Source organism: Eurypyga helias, unplaced genomic scaffold (genome assembly GCF_000690775.1).
Source record: "Eurypyga helias isolate BGI_N326 unplaced genomic scaffold, ASM69077v1 scaffold30, whole genome shotgun sequence".
Lineage (NCBI taxonomy): Eukaryota > Metazoa > Chordata > Aves > Eurypygiformes > Eurypygidae > Eurypyga > Eurypyga helias.
In genome coordinates, this window is record NW_010227362.1 from 1 (window position 1) to 19,476 (window position 19,476).

The 19,476-nt window shown below is 48.6% G+C and overlaps 1 protein-coding gene across 1 annotated transcript; it reads right to left on the reverse strand.

Moving 5' to 3' along the window:
* Window positions 1–3,746: 3,746 nt before the first annotated feature.
* ADCY5 (adenylate cyclase 5) lies at window positions 3,747–18,496 on the reverse strand (the record flags this gene model as incomplete). Its single annotated transcript, XM_010155844.1, has 9 exons — window positions 3,747–3,875; window positions 5,309–5,433; window positions 6,252–6,456; window positions 6,809–7,072; window positions 9,285–9,417; window positions 10,250–10,276; window positions 14,325–14,500; window positions 16,700–16,864; window positions 18,380–18,496. Coding segments are annotated over 9 exons (1,341 nt in total), but the record flags the coding sequence as incomplete, so codon positions are not given.
* Between the last annotated feature and the right edge of the window lie 980 nt (window positions 18,497–19,476).

The following is a 19,476-nucleotide window of genomic DNA, read 5'->3' on the forward strand; positions in this document are numbered from 1 at the left end:
GGGCTGGCCCCATGGCACGGCCTCGCCGCAGGCGCAGTGCCTGGGCAGAGCGGGCCGGGCCGGGAATGAAAAGATACGACCCTGCGCTTTAGGGTGAGCTGCCCGGCTGCCGGTTTTGGGCTGTGAGTGTTTTAGCTGAAGAGAGCTGAAACTGCCCCTTCCCAGGCTGCACCTCCAGCTGCCGCTCCCGGCCAGCCCCCAGACTTGTAACTAGAAGTGGAGGTGCCCAGAGAGTGGTTGGGAAAGTTAACAGCATGGAGATAGTGCCCTCTGGGCATAGGGTTTGGACAATGTTGGCGTCGGGGGGGGGGGGCGCACACGGAGGGGAAGGCGGGGGGACTGGCGGTGCAGGACACAGGCGTCAGAAATTCGGTGTGTCCCAAGTGTATCGTTTCGTTAGGTGCACACAGATAGTTGATGCAGCTGGCCGTGTGCGGGCGAGGGGTGGCTGAACACTTCAAATCCATCCAAACGCTTTCTGGATGGGCAGGAGATGCGTTTAGGGAAGCAGTTCAGCCAGTGGGTGTGTACAGCAGTTTAAAGGAGAGGGCGCAGCGCAGGGGGCTGCTGCCTTCCCTCTGCCGGGAACGCTCTTGTCCAGCGCGTTTCAAAAATGCTTCCGTCAGATGACGCCCTAAGGTGCTGTGCCTGTGCTTATGTGGAGCACGGGAGGTGTTTGATGACTCTCCACCATCTTTCTGCAAGCACTGCCCGGCTTTTGGTCATGCGGCCGTGTTCTCAGCACTCTGACAAATCCCTCCCAGCAATAACCGCGTGTACGTCCCTTGGGTTGGTGCCTCTGGAATGCCCCAACTGAAGAGGTCAGCTGAAAGCTGCAGCCTTTTGTTTCTCAGCTACACTCGAGGGTTCCGTCCACGGGCGCAGTTCCGTGCAGCACCTGCATTCACCCGGAACGGGTCAGTACGCTGCGTTGGCAAGCGCTGCTGCCTCCTTCCAGGTGTCCGAGTACCCTGGGGAGTGCTTCGGCGAAGGTGCCGTGCTTTTTAGAATACGCGCTTTTCTTCGAGGGAACGCGTGCCGCTCCGACGCAGCCAGCACTGTATTTACCCACCGGGCCCCAGGGGGGCTTTGTCAGCTCCCCGCGACTAACGCAGGAGCAAGTGGGTGTGCACGAGGGCTGCGGGGGGTGTTCACCCTGCAGCCAAGCCGTCGGGGCTCTGTACCTGGGGTTCCCCAGTACCGGTGTGGTCCCGACGGCCACCCCTCGGGGCGAGTCAAGAACGGGACGCCTCTGTTCGCAGCTTCGGGGTCTCCTCGGCAGCTTGTGTCTGCTCTCTTCGCAGACGCAGCTAAAATAAACCAGAGACGCTTCACCAGTGAAACAGTGTTTAATATAGTTAAATTACTTAAATAGATTTCAATTTCCATGGGAAATCATAACTGCATCCATTTTTGCAAGATCCAGAGTAAAGAGTGTGTGAATACCCCTTGAAATGATCATGACACACTGTCAACAATCACAGCTAGAGATACTGGGGACTTGAAATTTCATCGACAACACAACTTCATACGGTGAATCAAAAGTCAAGACGCCTGCAGACTCCCGTCAAGCAGAAAGCAAACCTGAAACCGAGTGAATGGCGTGAAGGTAACGAACCTCGGCGAGGGGGTGAAGGGGGGGGAGGCGGAGGAGGAGAAGGGCGTAACAGCGTGATGCAACTTAAGGATTTTGCAAACCAGGAAGGATGAAAAGGAGCAAAAGTATAGTACAAGGGCAGACTTGGCAGTTTTACAGAAGTCAATATACTATACTTTTCAGAGATGTTTCCTAGTGGAAGGGAGGAGGGAAGGGGCAATGCCATTTAAGCTCACGTTTAAATGGCTTAATGCTCGGGTTATGCTTAGCGGTAGAGCAAATTAATTAAGACAGGCCCATGGATTTTCACTTATTCTCATCATCGAGTAGGAAAAAATAAATCACCACCACCATAGTGCAATCATTAAGCTGTTAGTACTACAATAATTCTGCCCTGAGAAGAGTGGAAAAGAACTTTATTAAACGTCAAAAGATTGGAGTAGTTTTTAGTGCTAGCCAAATTCAATATCAAAACTCTCCCCTCGTAGAATATAAAAAATATAGCTTTTTTTAAAATTATTTTCTTTTTTTTAATAAAATATGAAGGGATTTTTCTTTAATAGTTAAAAAAGGTACATAAATGGTAACAGTGAACTACTCGTAAACCCCCCACTAGCGATAAAGATGTCCAACACAAGACCAATGGCACTGTATTTTAAGGTTGACCACCTCATGCACACACTTGCCATCATCACCTTTTTTCGAAGATCACCTAATTCCCGAAAACTGAAAACCTGTGACTCGGTTTAAATAAGTGCCTACTTACAGGAAAGTCAGCTCGATGCTGCAGTACATAGTTCCGTGTAACAGCAGATGGCAGTTACAATACCAGACAACTCTTGTATCAGCGGGATTCTGTTAAGACCATCTATGAAAAAATGACTTTTTAAAAAGAAAAGTTCAAATGAGCTTATTTTTTTCCTCTTCTTCTAAGAGCTCCTGTTAGCGCGAGTGAGAAGGTGTGTTAGAGCTCTTCCTGACACGTTTGATCCTGTCTCGGTAGCTAAAACTCAAGGATCCTGTTGGCATTTGTTAAGACGCCACCCTCCGCGGGGATGCTGCACGGAACAACCGCCCGACTACCGCGGTTTTTGGGTTTTTCCTCTTCTTTGGGTTTTTTTCTGGATTTTCCTTTTAAAATGCATCTGATTCAGCCTGGAAACTCACCTGTTGGTTGTTGGTTGACCGTATAGTGATAATGTGAAAACTGCCAAGTCTGTGTTCAGAGTATTACGCACAAAAAAATTACACAAAAGTCTACAGGTTATGTACACCTCCCACCACACCTTGGCGTGGCCAGCCTGCCTCCTAATTTATATATAATTTACAAAATATAGAATTTGGTATATCTGTTAGATCTCCGCGTTTTCAATATTACAAAATAAAAAATACAAAAAAACCCACAACAAATTGCAGGGGAGTTCCCCCCACGAAGTGTCTCTTGTTTACATCTAGTCTTTCCCCTGTAAACTGACGGATACCAAAGAGGAGCACAGAAGACTTTTTTTCAATAAATAGGGTTGTAGAGCCCTCTTCCCGTAGCTGGAGCTCCCTTCTGCGCTGTGCCCCACTCAGAGGAGCAGTCATTTCACCGTGGGGTAGAAGGGAAAGGAGGGGGCCGGGGCTGTAACGTCTCTTCTCGCTACGTTACCGATGCCCTTCTAAAAGGCCTTTTTGTGTGCTGCAACAGTGGGTGTCGAGTTTGAAAGCCCATTCAAAACAGCTAATAAAAGCACAGTGGTACACTTCAAATAGCTGGCAGTATGGGATGGAAACGTTATGGGAGTGCAAATCCATTCCAAAATAATGCTTTGTAGTGAATCATACATTCCTCCAACCAAGTAAATGTTGTGTTGCATCAATAAATACTTAAATAGCTTCTTATATCGTCCCGTGGTAGCAGCCTTTTTTAAAAATGCCAACTGCATGTCTTACTGTCAGCTCTGCAGTTCACGTCTTTGGTCGACTTAGCACTCGGCCAGGAACAGCTCCCAGGTGGTTTCCTTCACTCGCCTTTACTGATGGGTGGCCAAAGAGTTTGCCGATACCGGCTCCAGAGTCACGCCAGGGAATTTCAACTGCGCGGCCTTTTCGGCTTCACCGCCAAAAGTGATTCGTCTCCGATTCGCCGTCTTCGCTGCAATCGGTGCTAACTAATCGGAGGCCCTTCGTTTAGAAAGTAGGTGGTCATTTCTCCTTTGCCTTTCACCTTAATGATCCCTCGATATTCCAGCTGGTAGTTGTTGGCTGCTAAAACCTGGTACATGTCTGTGGTTACCTGCAGAACAAACAAGAGTCAGCGGGTGCTTGCTGTGCCTTCCACACAGTCATTTCCTTCAGAGAAATCCACGGACAAAATTAAAGTAGCGTTAACTGATTTGTTCATAGGTCAGTCACCTTTTGCACAGTGAATGCTGACGAAAAGCTTGGCACAAGTTGCAGAACAGACACAACCTTGAGAAACTACAGCAGCCACACACAGTGCGCAGCTGGGGGGAACGCTGTGACCTGGGGGAATCCTGTGACCACGTTTTTTTCAGTGAGGTCACAGGATAAAAGGAAACGTGCGTTTTAAAAAGTGCGCCTGGCAGTTCAGCCTGCTCAGGTGCATTGGTTGTATCGCTGGAGTGGTAGCAGGAAAACAAGTTAAACATATTTTAAAAGCCCTTAAAATGACTTAGAAATTAGACAGTGGCTGTACAGCTTAGGAGGTGTCATCCAGGGGTTTGTCTTTAGGAATGAGAAGGTAGTGGGCAGCGAGAGCGACCGACCGAACAGTATAATGCAGCCAGCGTCCAAATTCTCTCTGCAGGTGCTGTTCAAAAATAATCACTTGAGCTGCCAAATAACAGACGTTTAAAGACCACATTTCCTGAGATATTTATTTACTACAGGTATTTTCTTACCCTTTTTCAGGTGGCTTTAAATATTTCCATTCCTGGCAGCCTGCTGCTGTAATGGTGCTGTGCCCATTTGCGTAACTAGAATGAGATCTGCTCGTGGACCATCCCGTAGGAAAGTTTAACAGGTGCTGGATAAATACTGATCCAGTTAACTGACAGCTTAATTGGAAAGAAACAGCATGGCTTCCTCTCTCGGGTTTTACATCAGTTAGGCTATTTCTCTGTCCCTTTGGTACCTTCCCAAGGAATGACAATCCCTTCCTGTGGACATCGGCTCAGCGAAAGGTGGAACCGAATCGCTGGAAAGGTCACTAAGGGCCAAGGAGGCGTTTGATTACAAGAGTTTCCACTGAACCGTCCTCTTTCTCTGCTTATATATCCCCATCCCGCTGATGCTTGGAGCCTTGCTGGTCTCACAAGACTTTTGGCACTGTGAACGGGAATGGGATTTACAGAAATGTGCATCTGAATCCTTGGAAAATAAGCCAGCCTAGCGTTGTGCATAGCCGAACAGCAAAGCATCACAGTAGGACTGTGCTCCTAGTGCCAGTGGGGTGCTTGGGGGAGGGAACGCAGCTTAACGCTTCCGCCCAGAACTAAGCTTTTTGAGCAAAGGTCGCCAAGTTGGTCAAGATTAAAAGGCAAAACTTGATGGTACCACTAGCATTCCCCAGCTGGATTTTCTTTCGGTACCGTGCAAGTAAGTGTATGGCATAAAGGAATAAAATGAAACCAAAATTCCAGTTGAGTTTCAAAACCTGTAAGTGACCCAGGGCTGGCACTGCAAGTTTTCCAGCGCATTCCTTACCTGGATCCTGTCAGGCACCCCCGTGCTGTCCATTCGGCTGGCTACGTTCACCGTGTTGCCCCATATGTCGTACTGGGGTTTGCGGGCTCCTATCACCCCAGCTACGACAGGACCGATGTTGAGGCCTGGAGGAAGAGGAGAAATACCACAACACTCACATCCATCACACGTGTGAACCACCTGAAGCTGGAGGCAAGTTACTTGTCAGGCAATACAAAACATCCTGAGGGTCACTGGTTGGAGCTGTGCTGCACCCTGACATGTAAAGCTGTGGCCAAACTGCATCAAAAGAAACTTTTAAAAAGAAGTTGGCTCCTTTGATCCATTATGCCTGTCTGACTGGCAGCATGGGCTGGATCTGCTCAATCCAGAGCTACTTTCCAGATAACAGGATAAGGTTTATTTGCCACCCGGCTGCCAAGCAAAGTGCTCACTTAGAAGTCAGCACGCAGCTGCTGGAATGCCCAGTGCCTGCGAGGCAGCAGCCCGGCAGCCTTCCAGAACAAACCCCACACTTGACATGCTCAGCATTTCTTCTTCTCCTTTTCTGTCTCTTTTTATTCCCTGACTTGAAAGACAATTTAATGTCCAAGAATGGCAGAGCCGGGGACCACAAGGAGTGTGGGCAGGGAGCACATCACAGGCAAAATGGGCCCATGACAGGCAAAACGTGCCCGAGCTCACCCACCGTGTGAGCCCGTGCTGAGGTAAGAGCTTCTCTGCACCAAGGTTGGTTGCCCAACTGCTCCTAATTCTCCAGGGAGCTTCAGTCATAACGCTGCTACCCTAACAAAACTGCTGTTTCAGAGAGGCCCAAGAGGTCAACAAGACAACTGCCATCACTGTGTGCCTAGGGGAGCATTCTCTGGCTTTTACCCTTCATAAAATCCCCAGCTCAGGATAACCAGCACCTATACTTCATCCTGCAAACACCGGACATTACCTATCTTCATCTGGAAGTTGTTGAATGAGTGTTCATTAATGTATTTCATTTGGTCCATTAACCTCATGGCAAAATCGGCCAGCGCTTTGATGTGCGTCTTCCCTTCCTTGTCGTAGGTGGAGTCGTTGAGGCCTGATGCAGCCATGTACGTGCTGCCGATGGTCTTGATCTTCTCCAGCTGCCGAAATTGGTCTTCACTTATTATCTGTTTCACAAGAGCAAAAGAAGTGAATAAACCTTGACACACACACACATCCCCCCCTACGGGCTGGCAGTGTCCTTGCCACTTGCCTTGGCACAAGCACTACAAAAAGTACTGGACAGCACCTCCGCCACTCCGAGTACAGGAAGAAAGGGGCTTAGATGTTCGGAGGAGCAGCAAGGGAATAGAAGGGATTTTAATGGTGGAAAAAAAGAGAATTAGAGACTTGCAGAGCGAGGAGAAATGAACCGTGGCACCAGGATTCACTAAGCCACCTTCCTTCAGCAGCTCAGCAAAGCCCAACTCAACTCATTGATTCCCTTCACTCTCTCCACCCAGATTTCCGGTGACTTACTTCATCAAAATCGGCAATGATCTCATTCAGCAGCCTCAGACACTCCACCCCTTCGTTGTTGGCCTCCAGCTCCACGTAAAACTCGGAGAAGTTGCTTATGGAGGCGAACATGACAGCCACGCACTCGCAGGACTGGTAGTACAGTTCATCATTTCGCCGCTCCTGAGCCAGGAAATGGGCTGCCACGTCCTTGGGCAAAATGTTGTGGAGGAGGCGTCTGTTATAGGCCTGCAGCTCCTCCATTTCTTCCTTCTCTTCAGTGGCCTAGTTTAGGAGGGAGAGACAGTGATGTGCTTACTCTTCTGTGAACCCCTCTGGGGAGGGAAGGAAAACCTGGAAATGAAGTTGCAGGGAGGGCAGAAACAGAAGAAAGGGGAAAACGGCCAAGGAGGGCAGAACCAGAGAGATGCAGAAACTAGTGCTTTGCAGTATGTAAAAGCAGGCACAGGGTAACACCAAAACACAACGTTGTTATAGTTCTGGAATGCCTGTACAAGGTCTGTTCCTTCTGGGGAACTCCACCACCATCCTACCACCCATGAAAACACGTGTGGCTTTCCCAGTCAAGCACAATGGATTTTGGGAGAACAAAGCTGAAGTCTGACTGCAGGAGTGGCGATGAATTACAACCCTCTCCTTGCACCCCGCAAATGCTCACGCCGCTAAATAAAAGGACCCTCCTTCCCCACAAGGTTCAGCAACGGTCCTGGAGTCCAGTTACCACGGAACCCAGGAAGCAGGCCAGCCTGACGCTCTGGGGAGCACTTTTCAGCAGCCTGTACAGCCCATGTCTCCTGTGGTAGGGGGTATGTCAAGGCAAAGGAAACATCAGGAGGATGAGTTATCTTCTTTCTGTGCCAATGGGTGTGGATTTGGGTTTACTGTTCAGATGGAACCAGACCTTCGGGAAGGATGTACCTAGGGCTGGGTGACTAAAATAAAATCACACTTCAGAACCAGATTTGATTTACCTTTGCAGACCTGCGCGGTACCAGCATTACCTCAACTCATTGCTTCAGGGCTGTAGACAGGGACAGAGGTGTGTGTGCTGGCCACCCTTGTCTCCCCCCTTACCTGACGACAGCAGTATTTCCCCCCCCATCGTTTTGCTTTTTGCCATTTTGAATCTAAGCAAAGGAAAAACCAGGGTGGGGCAGGGAAGCGGCAGCTGAGCGGGGTCGCACAGAGCTGTCCTGTGTACAGCACCCTCCGCTTCAGCAGAGGCACCAGGCAAAACCTGGTTGTTCTTCAAATCTTGTTTGCCAGTGACTTTTGTCATTACTGCAGAGCTGCAGCCAAAAAAAGGACTCTCCTGGCACATGTAGGCCTTGGGGTGGACAACCACCACTCAGCCCTACTCTCCAGCCTTCACTGTGTGAGGGGCAAAGGGATAACCTCCCCACATCCCGGAAGCATGTGTTGGTAAAGGCACAAGCAATACTTGCGGAGCACTTCCTGTGACTTTGCTTGTGGATGCTGGTGTCTGAAACTGGACGTTGAGACTGGAAATGAAGTGAAACAAGGAAGGACCCTTTCACAGGTGATATGTCTGGAGAGAACAAGGAAAACACTTGGCTCTGCTTGGGGAAACAAATGCTTTGGCCATCTGAGCCCAGACCTGGAACAGGCAAGTCGGCTCATTCCTTCCTTTGTTTTACCATTTATAAATGAGGATAACAATGTTTATGTGCTTCCCAAGGAGCTTTAATTAATTGGTGCTTCCTCTGTGCCTCCCACTCAAACCACTGAGACCGATTATTAGAACAATGTCCTGCCATCTAGAAGGTAAAAAAATGGATATAAAGCCTGCAGTTCCCCAGCTATGGGTTCTGGGCAGCGCTGAGGCCTGTCCTGCTGGCTTGAGAATCACGTACGATGCCCCAGCATCGTGCTGGGCACAAGCACTGAAAACACCAACACTGAACCCAGGGGCAGGAGCACAGCGCAGCACGATCTGCCGCGCGTTGCTTAGCCAGGACTGCTGCCGAGGGGCTAAGGAAGGCTGGGTGTCAAGCCAGTTCCCACTGCCTAGCGAGGAAGTGAATGAAAATGCAAATGTGAAACTTTCACACGCCTGAACACAGCCAACTAAAGCACGCTGAACTCTGGGAAACAATTCAGCAGTGCCTATGAGCTTCTTGTATTTACAAATTGCCTTATATTACAGATTCCTGCAGCAGTGACAGGCTCAGCTGCCCAAATTCATTAACCTCGATCTTCAGATCTATAACCCTTTACTGTGGGGACCATCCAAACTGCATGTACAGGGAGACACGGGGTTAAAGTAAGCAATCAGGATGAGAAGCACCGAGTGTGCGAAGTCCCAAAGAAGAGCAGAGCATTACCATATGCCCAGATCCAGATGAACTTCAAAGGCGCTTTGTAACACACCTCAACGCGATAGTGAACAGCTCAGTAGTTTTATGTTAAGGCAATGACTATGTGTGTTCCTCCAACACAGTAAACACCCACTGACCTGGAGTTTCCAGAGGAAATCAAGCCTTGCAGTGGATTCCACTTGCTGGGCATGCAGGTACAGCGCCAGGACAAAGACGGTGATGATGACGGGGGTCACGATCTTCAGTGCGACTCGCGTCGTCGCTGGAGAGCTGCAGCCAACCAAAGAGCAGAACGTCCCAGTTAGTCTCCGCGTGGAGGAACACAGCTCAGCCACGCTCCGCGCTTCCCGCTCCAGGGCTAACCAACCTGGGCTGAAAGGGCTTTTCTCTCCCCTCAGAGCACAAGTTGGTGAAGGGACCAACAGTGCCTGCCAAGAGCTGAGTGAGGACTTTGGCTCTTGGGTGTGAGTTTCTAAAGCAGGACTTTGAAACTGGAAAGTTAGTCCAATTCCTTAAAAAGGGTTAACAGCAAGATAAAAGCCATTTTTTAGAGAATGGCCATGCATTCTCAGTCACCACTGTGCTTGGCAAAACTGAAATGCTGACAGCTGTTCAGGCTGTGTTCACTGTGTCTCCTGCACTGGCTTCCCCAGCCTCCAAAGTCTGGAACGGTTCTATACTTACTGCTTCTCTAATTAGTCACTTTTCAGTGGCCTTTGTTTTGTGAGTATTCTATAAGCTGAAAGAGCATTGACACACATTCCCGTCTCTTCTGACAAGCAAGTAAACAAAACTGGTTGAACCTGAATTAGCATTACACAGTATGCAGATATTATTTTGATAAAACTTTCGACTTGTAACTACAAGTAAGCTGTGCGAGATGCTCTAGAGAGCAGGTTGACATAAGTCCCGCAGGGAAGAGGATGCTCTGAGAGCAGCTCTACATCCAGAAGGGCGATTCTCGGGCCGTTGGCACTGTGTTGCACCAGCTCACAGCAGTGCGTACTGAAATACCAGGCACTGCTGGTGACACCGCACCTTGTGAACGGAAAACGCCTGCCAACAAAAACCCATGAAGATAGTTCGCGCTGAAGTGACTCACCATGGAAACGTTGCATTTGCAGACACGCTGAAAGAAAACCACAAACACAAGGTTAGTTGAGTGTTTGGCTCTCTCCAGCACCGTACCTCATTCAGCAGCGCCCCTGCAATGTGGCACCTCGAACACTGTGTGGGGCTATAGCCCTTTCAAAGCAGAAAACTACCAAAACATGAGGAGGGGGAGAAAAAGGTCGGCCCAGCTATACTCGAAAACCCAGTGCTGGTGCAAGATTGTTCATGTGGGTGAAATATCTAAGGAGCATTAAGAGTCAGAGAAACACCTGAGATTTTAATGGCAGTGTGGAATGCTTAGCAAATGCTTGTGCATCTGTGACTACTTCTTTAGGTCAGGCTGGAAAATACGATTTAAAGGAAGCAAGCTTTGGGCTAATACCTTGTGAGGGATAGCTCCTCTCTTCCCCATTTATTGTAGCATGGAGATGCCTTTAACCCCTTTAACTCCAGCACTATTCCCTTCTTCTGCAAGTTGGCCGCCTCCAGCGTCGTGCCTGGCTGCGCGTACCGCACAGGAGCGCGCTGAAGAAAACCCTGACGTGGATTGCCATTGCTTTTCACAATACTGTAAAGTACTCCTGTGCAGCACAGCTGCTGGAGAGGATGGAGGGGGAGCTTTTCTTTCAGTGAAAGGATGGAGAAGAGCTTTCTGGTAGGTAGTAGCTGTCTGAGTTCCTGACTGATTGATTGCTTAATGCTGCTGGGTTTCTTCTCAAGTGTGGGTGGAGTATTAGGTGGCTGAGAACCGTGTACATGGATCATTTAAAACACTGTTAAATGGAAAGAGATCAGTGGTAAAATTGCTGTAGTGTCATTAATGCAATTACAGCTTTGCAGGCTACTAACATGATCCATCTTCAGCTTGAGAACCTCACAGCTGCCTCAAGAGCTGGAGGCCACAGTCTTCTGGTGCTGGGGGGAACCTCTCAGTACAGAATGAGAAGTAGAAATCATTGGAATCAAAACAGCCAAGGGAGCTTAACTGGGCATAACATTTAAAAATAAAAGCGTAGTGGTTCTCTAATCGTGTTTGTTCTGAGACGTTTTCTGCAGCTCTGTGCATGGCATTTCTTCTGACACGGATTTTGCAATCTGCTGTTGTCTCGCACACAATCTATTGCACGGCCTCTTGGCCAGCTCCAGCACTGAACGTGCGTGCTTGGACATGGACCCAGTTTGGGAGCCCTGGGGACAGTGACTCCCACACTGAAGGCTGGATATAGTTGGAGTTGGAGACATTTCCCACATGCAGCCTGATTCCCCTCCTCCTCTGAATCAGTACCTGGCCAAGGATGACTGACTGCCCCCCATTATCACTGTCCTACGGTGGGAGCCTGGCAGATGTGGCCCTGTGTATGGGGCCTGCAGCTCTCTGGGGGCGTTACACTTGCTCGAAAATCTTCCGGGGAGACTGTGAAATGCAGCAAACACGGTATTTACAGTAACGCTTTGGCTAAGTGAGAATGCCCGATGCATTACACTGCTAGGCTGCTCCCCCATGGGACAGACGCTTCCAGTAGCAGATGGCTCTTTAATTACTGGAAGGTAACACAGAGAGCAGCTTGCTGAATACGCTCCCACTCCAGTTAAGTGCGCATCTTAGCAGGAAAAAGGGTTGATTTTGGGGACAGCTCCCATAGGACTGTAGCATCTCCCTTCTCCCAGCCACGATGCCAAGGACAGACAGCCCTCCAGATCACAAACCACAGCTCAAACAGGAATGATGGGCGCGATGAGCGAATCACTGGGTAAAGCTCTTTGGGCTCCATTATGCAGGAATTCAACTTAGAAGATCACATCGGTCTACTACATGTTTAAAACCAGTGCATTGGTTTTATCGTCTGCGTGGCGAAGAGGTAAAACGGTAGTCGCTCTGCACATCCAGCTGTACTCCACGTGCCGCCATGCTGGCGTGTCGCTGCAGTCACGCCGAGCAACTCCCAGTGTGCTACAATCAGCCTTTCAGCTGCTTGCGTGCTGGGTTGGTTTGTACGCAGAAGTGTGAAGTGACATCTGCATCACTTCTCGTTCGTCAGCGTACCATAACGGCTGCAGAGCAGACAGTAATTATGTAGCTACAATGGGCACTCAATTAAAATAGTATGAGGTCATCTTGGGGTTTTTTTAAGACCAGCTGGGCAATAAGGTACATAACTATGTGCCGTGTGCTGAGCTCCCACTTCCACGACACGCAAACGGACTGCCAGCCACTGGGACAATAAATAGTCCACGGAGCTCGCCGGACCGCACAAAGTATCATTGAGTGGGAGAGAGTATAGCGTCACAGCAAGCTGCTTCTGGGAAAACATGCTAACCTTCTCCACTTGACTACTGACATTTTGATGGTGGAGTGACGGAAATTGTACTTCTAAGTGCTGTAATTTCACTTGGCTTACAAGAATGAAGTGGTATTTGGGATATAAAATGCTTTTATTTCTCTAATTGTGTTAGAAAATGCTAAGTAGCTTCTGCTATTGGAATACTGAACATCGATTAAAAAAAAGGAAGGAAACCTCATTCTCCCCATACCTCCGCAGGGGCCCCATGGGGTTTCCTACATAATTTCATCGCTTGAGTTAACAAAATAATTTAAGTGATTACTGCCAATGGCAGTAAAAGCCATACCTCCATTAATTATTACTGGGCACCCAGGAAGGCTAAAAGCAGGGAATATTTACGTGAAAGACAGAAGTGCATCCAGCTTGAAGGGGTTAATGACCATCAAGAAATGTGAGCAACTACAAAGGCTATTTCACAACATACAAGACAGCACTGGGAAGGACCACGGGAATCTTCCCAACCACCCTCCTGTTCAAGACAGAAGCAACCACAGCTCTCATCCCTCACAAATGTTTCATCTAAATTGGCACTTTCTAGGTCTCTGATTGTTCTTTGCTGCTCTGGACTCTCCATTATCCTGGAAAACATATTCCCGGCTAGGCCATCCCACTCCTGGGTAAAGCAGTGGTCTACTTCTCCTCCTTATCCTAGCACAGTGTTCATCTTTAAACACCACGATTTTACTGACTTACATTCAAGTACAATTGCTGCCTACAAGGGGAAATCATCAAAACAAGTGGTTAACACAACAGTGCAACTCACAGTGAGAAGTGAAACCTGTGGATGTGCCAAAGTTTCCCCCCTGGTGCAACCTTCAGGAGAAGGGCAACAATGTCAGTGGAAGGAGGCTGCCACCACGATTAATGTCTGACCTGGTGATGACAAACTACCCTTTGAAGTAAAAAGGCAACTGTCTACTCCCACTTTGCCCAGGCCCTTCTGCTGGGGACTGTGCTGAGCCCAGCTGTGATACTGGCTTTTCAAATGCAACATCTGAAGAGGAGAGGGTGGTGAGGCACTGGAACAGGTTGCCCAGAGAAGCTGTGGCTGGCCCATCCCTGGAAGTGTTCAAGGCCAGGCTGGATGAGGCTTTGAGCAACCTGGTCTAGTGGAAGGTGTCCCTGCCCATGGCAGGGGGGTTGGAACTGGATGGTCTTTAAGGTCCCTTCCAACCCAACTCCTTCTATGACATGTGTCCAAGAGCCAAGACGTGTCTGAGCCAAGCGTCAGACACCACCGTTCCACCACCCCAACCTGGGTTCGATACACCAGATGTCCAAACACCTCGGTGGTTCTTTATCACAACCCTGAGCCAGCCCAAGTCTGTGGGAGGTTGGTTCTTTTTTTCTTTTGCGAGAAAAGACATTTCTATATTGGGAGTGTAATATCAGAAGCAGCGAGAATGACTAACTACAGCTCCCCATTTCTGGAAGAAAAAGAAATACAGATCCAGTGTGATTCCAGTTATATTTCGTTATTAATAGATAGTTCATTAGTCAAGTTCCACATTAAAAGATCTTAAAGGGAACTGTGTTCTCCTACTCTTCAGAGGTGGAGAGCAACATTGACAAAGCCTTCAGTACACAGCCCTGCCTTCTCTGCAATCATACACCTCCCTTGCTTGCACCACAGCATCGGTACGCTCCCGTCCACCTAATGCCACAGTGAAATCTTTGGGTGAAAGAAATTAGGTGAAGATTTCAGAAGTGAAAGGCACTTACTAGGTGTTAGCTGTAACCAGGAGATCTGCATTGTCAAAAAGGTTGACGCCTGGCACTTCCACAATGAGAACATATATAAATTCAATGATTAACATAAGGATCAGTTTTCCAATACAGCTGATCTGAAGGAACACAGAGCAGGCCAGGAGACTCAGTAAGACACTGTAGGTAAAGTACTGTATAAAGACAAAAAGGGGAAAAAAAAAAAAGAGAGATGAACGTCAGCTGGATAAATCAAAACAGACCAAAGGAAACTAAACAGAGGGATAGCAAGGGATTGGGAGTTAGGTAGTTGAGCTGACTGAACATGTAAAGCTGGGGCTGCCTGTGAGATTCTCCCACACTACAGGAGATTAAAGTGTTAAAACTGAACCCATGGAGAGAAAAACCCCTGTGTTCTTCATCAGGCATTATTGCTTTACACTCAAGAGGCACAGGGCTCGCAGCTGCATGCCCAGGGTTGTGATGCAGGTTTGCCCTGGACACGGTTACTGATTTAGCAGGAAGCATCATCCAGTTATGCTGGAATACTTTGTGCTTTTAGGTCCAACTCTGGACTTGAATCTGCATATCTGCACAATACACATGCCCGAGGGTGTTAGCAGCGCACACCACCCGCACAGATACCCACTTGAGGGCAATGGAAAGCGTTGCCCTGGCTGACGTGACACACCGAAACTGTCAGGAAGACACAGGCTGGACAAGCTTCCACCAATGCCCAACGCCATGACCGTTTTTCCTGCCAGGAGTTGCAGAAGTGTGCGCATGTGTGGCAGTGGAGCCCTCTGCCACACCCGGGTGGTGGGGCCACGACTTCTGCCCATCTACCAGCTGAATGTTCAGCCAGTGCTTTCCACTGCAACTGCAGGCTGCGGGTGCCATTCAGGGCTCCTGGAAAAGCTAGCATGGGTGTAAAATGAAGAGAGGCATGTTATGCAGCTCATCACCATCCTGCTAGCAAATCCCAAAGACTTAAGTTTCCACTGTGTCCAAACAGGCCCATTTCTGGCGAAAACACTGTATCAGATGCCTGAGGCAATCCATCCTTTCAGCTGAAGGCAAGCCCTAGTTGAAGTTGAAATATGCTTATGTTCTGAGCTCATTTATTAATAGTTCAGCACCGATGTATTAAATTAGAGAAAATAACTTGTACAGCTTGTAATTTGACTCTTCCCTTTCTAGAAGATGGGTGGATGTTGCCTGTGGCTGAGGGGTAGGATCCCACCATCTCCTGAAAGCACACTGGGAGCAACATACAACGGGCTGCGCCGGATCCAACATCTGCCTGAAGAGTGCAGGGCAGTGACTCCTCTCTTAGCCCACTGACCGGCAGGACCTGGCTCAAGGCTGCCATAGCATCCTCAGCATGCCACATGGTTGTTCCTCATGCCTTACACCTCCTCTCTGTCCTGACAAGCTCACGGTGGGCACAGACTCTTTCTATTTCTCTACTGTGCCAGATTTTGCTCCTGGGTCTTTCTGCAGACGCACTAAGAGACTTTGCAGGTGGAAAGTCACAGTAATGGTGGTCTCAGAAACCTCACTGAATCAGACAGGGACCATATTCCTGTTAGGGTAAATGGAAATAGGTTCAGTGGGATGCCAGGGCTTTCAGTAGCACCTTGGACATCTGGATGATAACCAATCAACCATAAAACTATCAGGTCCTCCTAAGCCCAGATGACCTTGACATAAATTCCGCCCCCACCCTAGACAGATTTTTTTCCTTTTCAATTTCCAGTAGACCACACATGTAATGGCCGTGACCTAAAAACTCAGAGAAACGTCTTGAATAGCTATGCAAAAAGCTGATTTTTTTTGGCAAAATATTCTACCAGTGTGTAAAACAAGTTGTTCTGAAGAGGAAGGATTTGCATTTGCAAATTGAAGCAGACCACTTATCAGGGCTGCTAGCCTGCCTGAGGCCAGAACCTAGTGTACCTAGTGAAAGAATAAACATGCAAAGCTTCTCATCAGGACATGAAACACTGGAGAGAAGGGTTAAATCTATGACTAGACACTGATTTTCAGTGAACTGATTTTCAAGTAACACTGAGCACCCACAAACTCCTTTGAAATGGCTTGAAATTCTGCAGGCTATTAAGGACTTCATGGAGAAAGGCCATTTCTCCTGCTACAGGCAGGATCCAACAATTACAAAAGCCTACTGATTATTCAGCCCTGAGGGAACTTAAACATTAATGTGGACTCATGCTAATAACTCCAGGCACAAGTTTGTGCGTAGAAGCCCGTGTCAGTCCTATAACGTCAGTCAGGAGCAACCTTGCTTTCCTCTGAATCACTGAGATTCATCACACAGGTTTTATAGCCCCTTCTCAGATCAAGATCTGCAACCCATTTTTTTCAAGCGATACCTCTGGAAAGTTGCAGTTGGGCAAAGGACTGTCACAGAATCCCTGCAAGGTGCCCAGGCTGTAGCTGGAAGTCAGGTTGCTGATAAGGCATATGTCCACCTGGTCAGAGGTGATGTTGTATTCTGCAGCCATGCAGCTGGCAAGATCCACAGTGCTGCACATGAACTGAAGAAAAAAGATGGTATTAAACACGATGGCATAGACAAGGAGAAGAAAACAAAATCGTTCATATCAAATTAAAAAGCCCCTTGGAAATGGCTGTAGCAATGTGCAAAATTAAATCACCGGCTTATGTCCTGCTGCATGTGCGGTGGCTGTTTTTTCTCCTCCAAAGTATTAATTAAGAAACCCAGGCTGTGCGCTTTAGGACACTAGTTTCATGCTCAACTTCACGTACAGCTTTATGTCTGAGGGTTGACAGGCAGAGGGGCTGTATATTACATGTACAAATATATCCCACTCTCCGTGATAAGGCCCTGGTATTGCTCTATTTCTGTTGACGGGAATTCCTGTGCTGATAACCTTCCCCTGCCATCTCTGAAGCTTCTGCTATGGGTCCTTCTTCAGAGAGCACTTTAGCAGCAAGGCTCAAGGGCTGACATGCTATGTTATGCTGAGGAGGCAGCAGAGGCCCATTCTGATCTCCTCCACGTGCTGCTCCATTTGTCCTTTGCTGATTTTTACACTAAGCAGTTCACGAATGCAAAAAATCACACATTATGTAGAAAAAACAAAGCTCTGTGGTGCTCAGCAACCCACACCAGCTCTTCCCAGGTGACTGTGGGCGTGTGGCGTGTTGACGTCACTGAGCTAGTGCCTCCCATTCAAGTACTTCGACAGAGCATAAAATTCTTACTAAATCTCCACTATGTGTAGAAGGAAGCTGAGGCAAGAGCAAGCAGTGGTCCGAGTTTTAGGTGTTGAAGCCTCTCCATGCCAAGTCAGCACTACCTCAGCGAGGCCATGACTAGAGAAGCAGAGGGCCATGTGAAATCTCTGCAGCTACCTCCAAACTCAGGGCTTCAACACCAGGACCATCTTCCCCCAGCTCTTAAAAAATGAAACAGATGTACGCAGGGTAGAGTGTGTATATTCAAGTGGTTTCTTTAAAATACATTCAGCCTTCAAGCCATTTGTACAAGTGAGAAACCAGCAGCCACAGGATCCTAGAGAACAGCCTGTCCCTTACCAAGTCTGAAATCAGCAGCGGTGTTTGAATCTGAAGCTAGACCGCCCCAGTCCCAAAGGCAAAGCCCTGACAACCCTGTTTGGTGGTTCCTGCACTCGGAGCAGTAGGCTCTGTGCAGAAGGCCGGCACAAAGCCTGTGCTATACTTAAGTCCCACTCAGTGTTGTGCGAGTTAAATGATGCATCGGTCTCACGCTGGCCTTTCACACAAGGGTACGCTTCAGGCTTGGCTTAGGTACTTGGAGTATTTAACGAATCAGAAAAGATCATGGGCACAAATCGGCCCAGGCATATAATGTGTTATACAGATGCAGCTGTTGGGCTCCCATTTCTTTTCTGTGCCCCAAAACCAAAATGGAACTCACCTCAGATGCTGTAAGCATTAGGCAGGATTATGTTAAACCCAGTGGTTGTAAGGCTCACGATGCTGCACAGCATCAGTGAGAAAAACGTGCAGAGCTGAGTGGGTCAAAAAGGAAATAATGTACGTACCATGTTGACGAAGGCAGATAGAAAAACTAGGATAATGGCAAAAACTCCAACTAAGGTACTATTGGTCCTGGACTGTACAATCTTCTTAGAAAGAGTCTGGAGTGGCGCTGGGAAAAGCTGCATGTGGAGGAAAAAAAAAATATTAAAGAAACATGTAAAATCATCGCTTGTTTTACAGATTAGAACCTGCATTTGAGTTGCCCACATCCTTGAGCATGTGGGGAGAATGGGGATGGGGGATGGCGGCTCCGGGACAAGGGTGAGCAGGAACGTGACCTCCTCGTGGCAGCAGGCCCAACTGGCTCACCAAATCTACTTAGTCCTTCCTAATGGGAAGGATGGCTCCTGAGCCCAGATAGCATGGCTTGCAGGGCTGTGCGCATCCTGTCGCGAGAAGCAAACCACGAGCCAACTGTAACTGAAATAGCCAGGAGCTTGAGCCTGTAAATTACTGGATCAAAAATTTAAAAAAGCAGAAATGAAAAAATAAATGTCATACCCCTTTGATCACAAAGGCGTATCGCAGGACCTTCTGGTGCCATTTCAGAAACAGACTGTTAAAAAGGCCAGGCCAGTCTTGTGATCTGTCAGACCCTTGGTGAAAGGCGCTGGAGAAATCAGCTGGCCTCGTCTGGTCTATGGCACTCGGCACCACAGACATGGGGCTAAAAATAACCGCTCCAGAGCTCCCCTAGACAGACTGTCCCAGTGAGTCACTACTATCAGAGCTAGAAGCTTTCTGCTAATTGCTTTCTGACTGCAGGCGGCCAGCGGGCTTTGCTGTGGGTGCTGCATTGCCTCCTAGGGAGAAGCAGCCTCTGGATGACAGCGGGCACTAACCGGGAGCCCTTCGCAGTGGGGTCACCCCTCAGCATGGCGTGAGGCCTTGCGCTGCAGCAACTACAAGAGCAGCCCAGAGGATGCTGAAACCAACCCCTTTCTCTTCACTCGCCACCACCATCCCGGCACAAGCCAGGGGCCGAAGCAACAAGAGGCGGACGCCTGGTGTCCCCTTGTGCCATGACAAGCTCGGCCCCGCAGTGCCCTTCTCTGCGCCGGGGCACAGGGGCTCTGCTGAAGGCTGGCAGGTTTTTCCA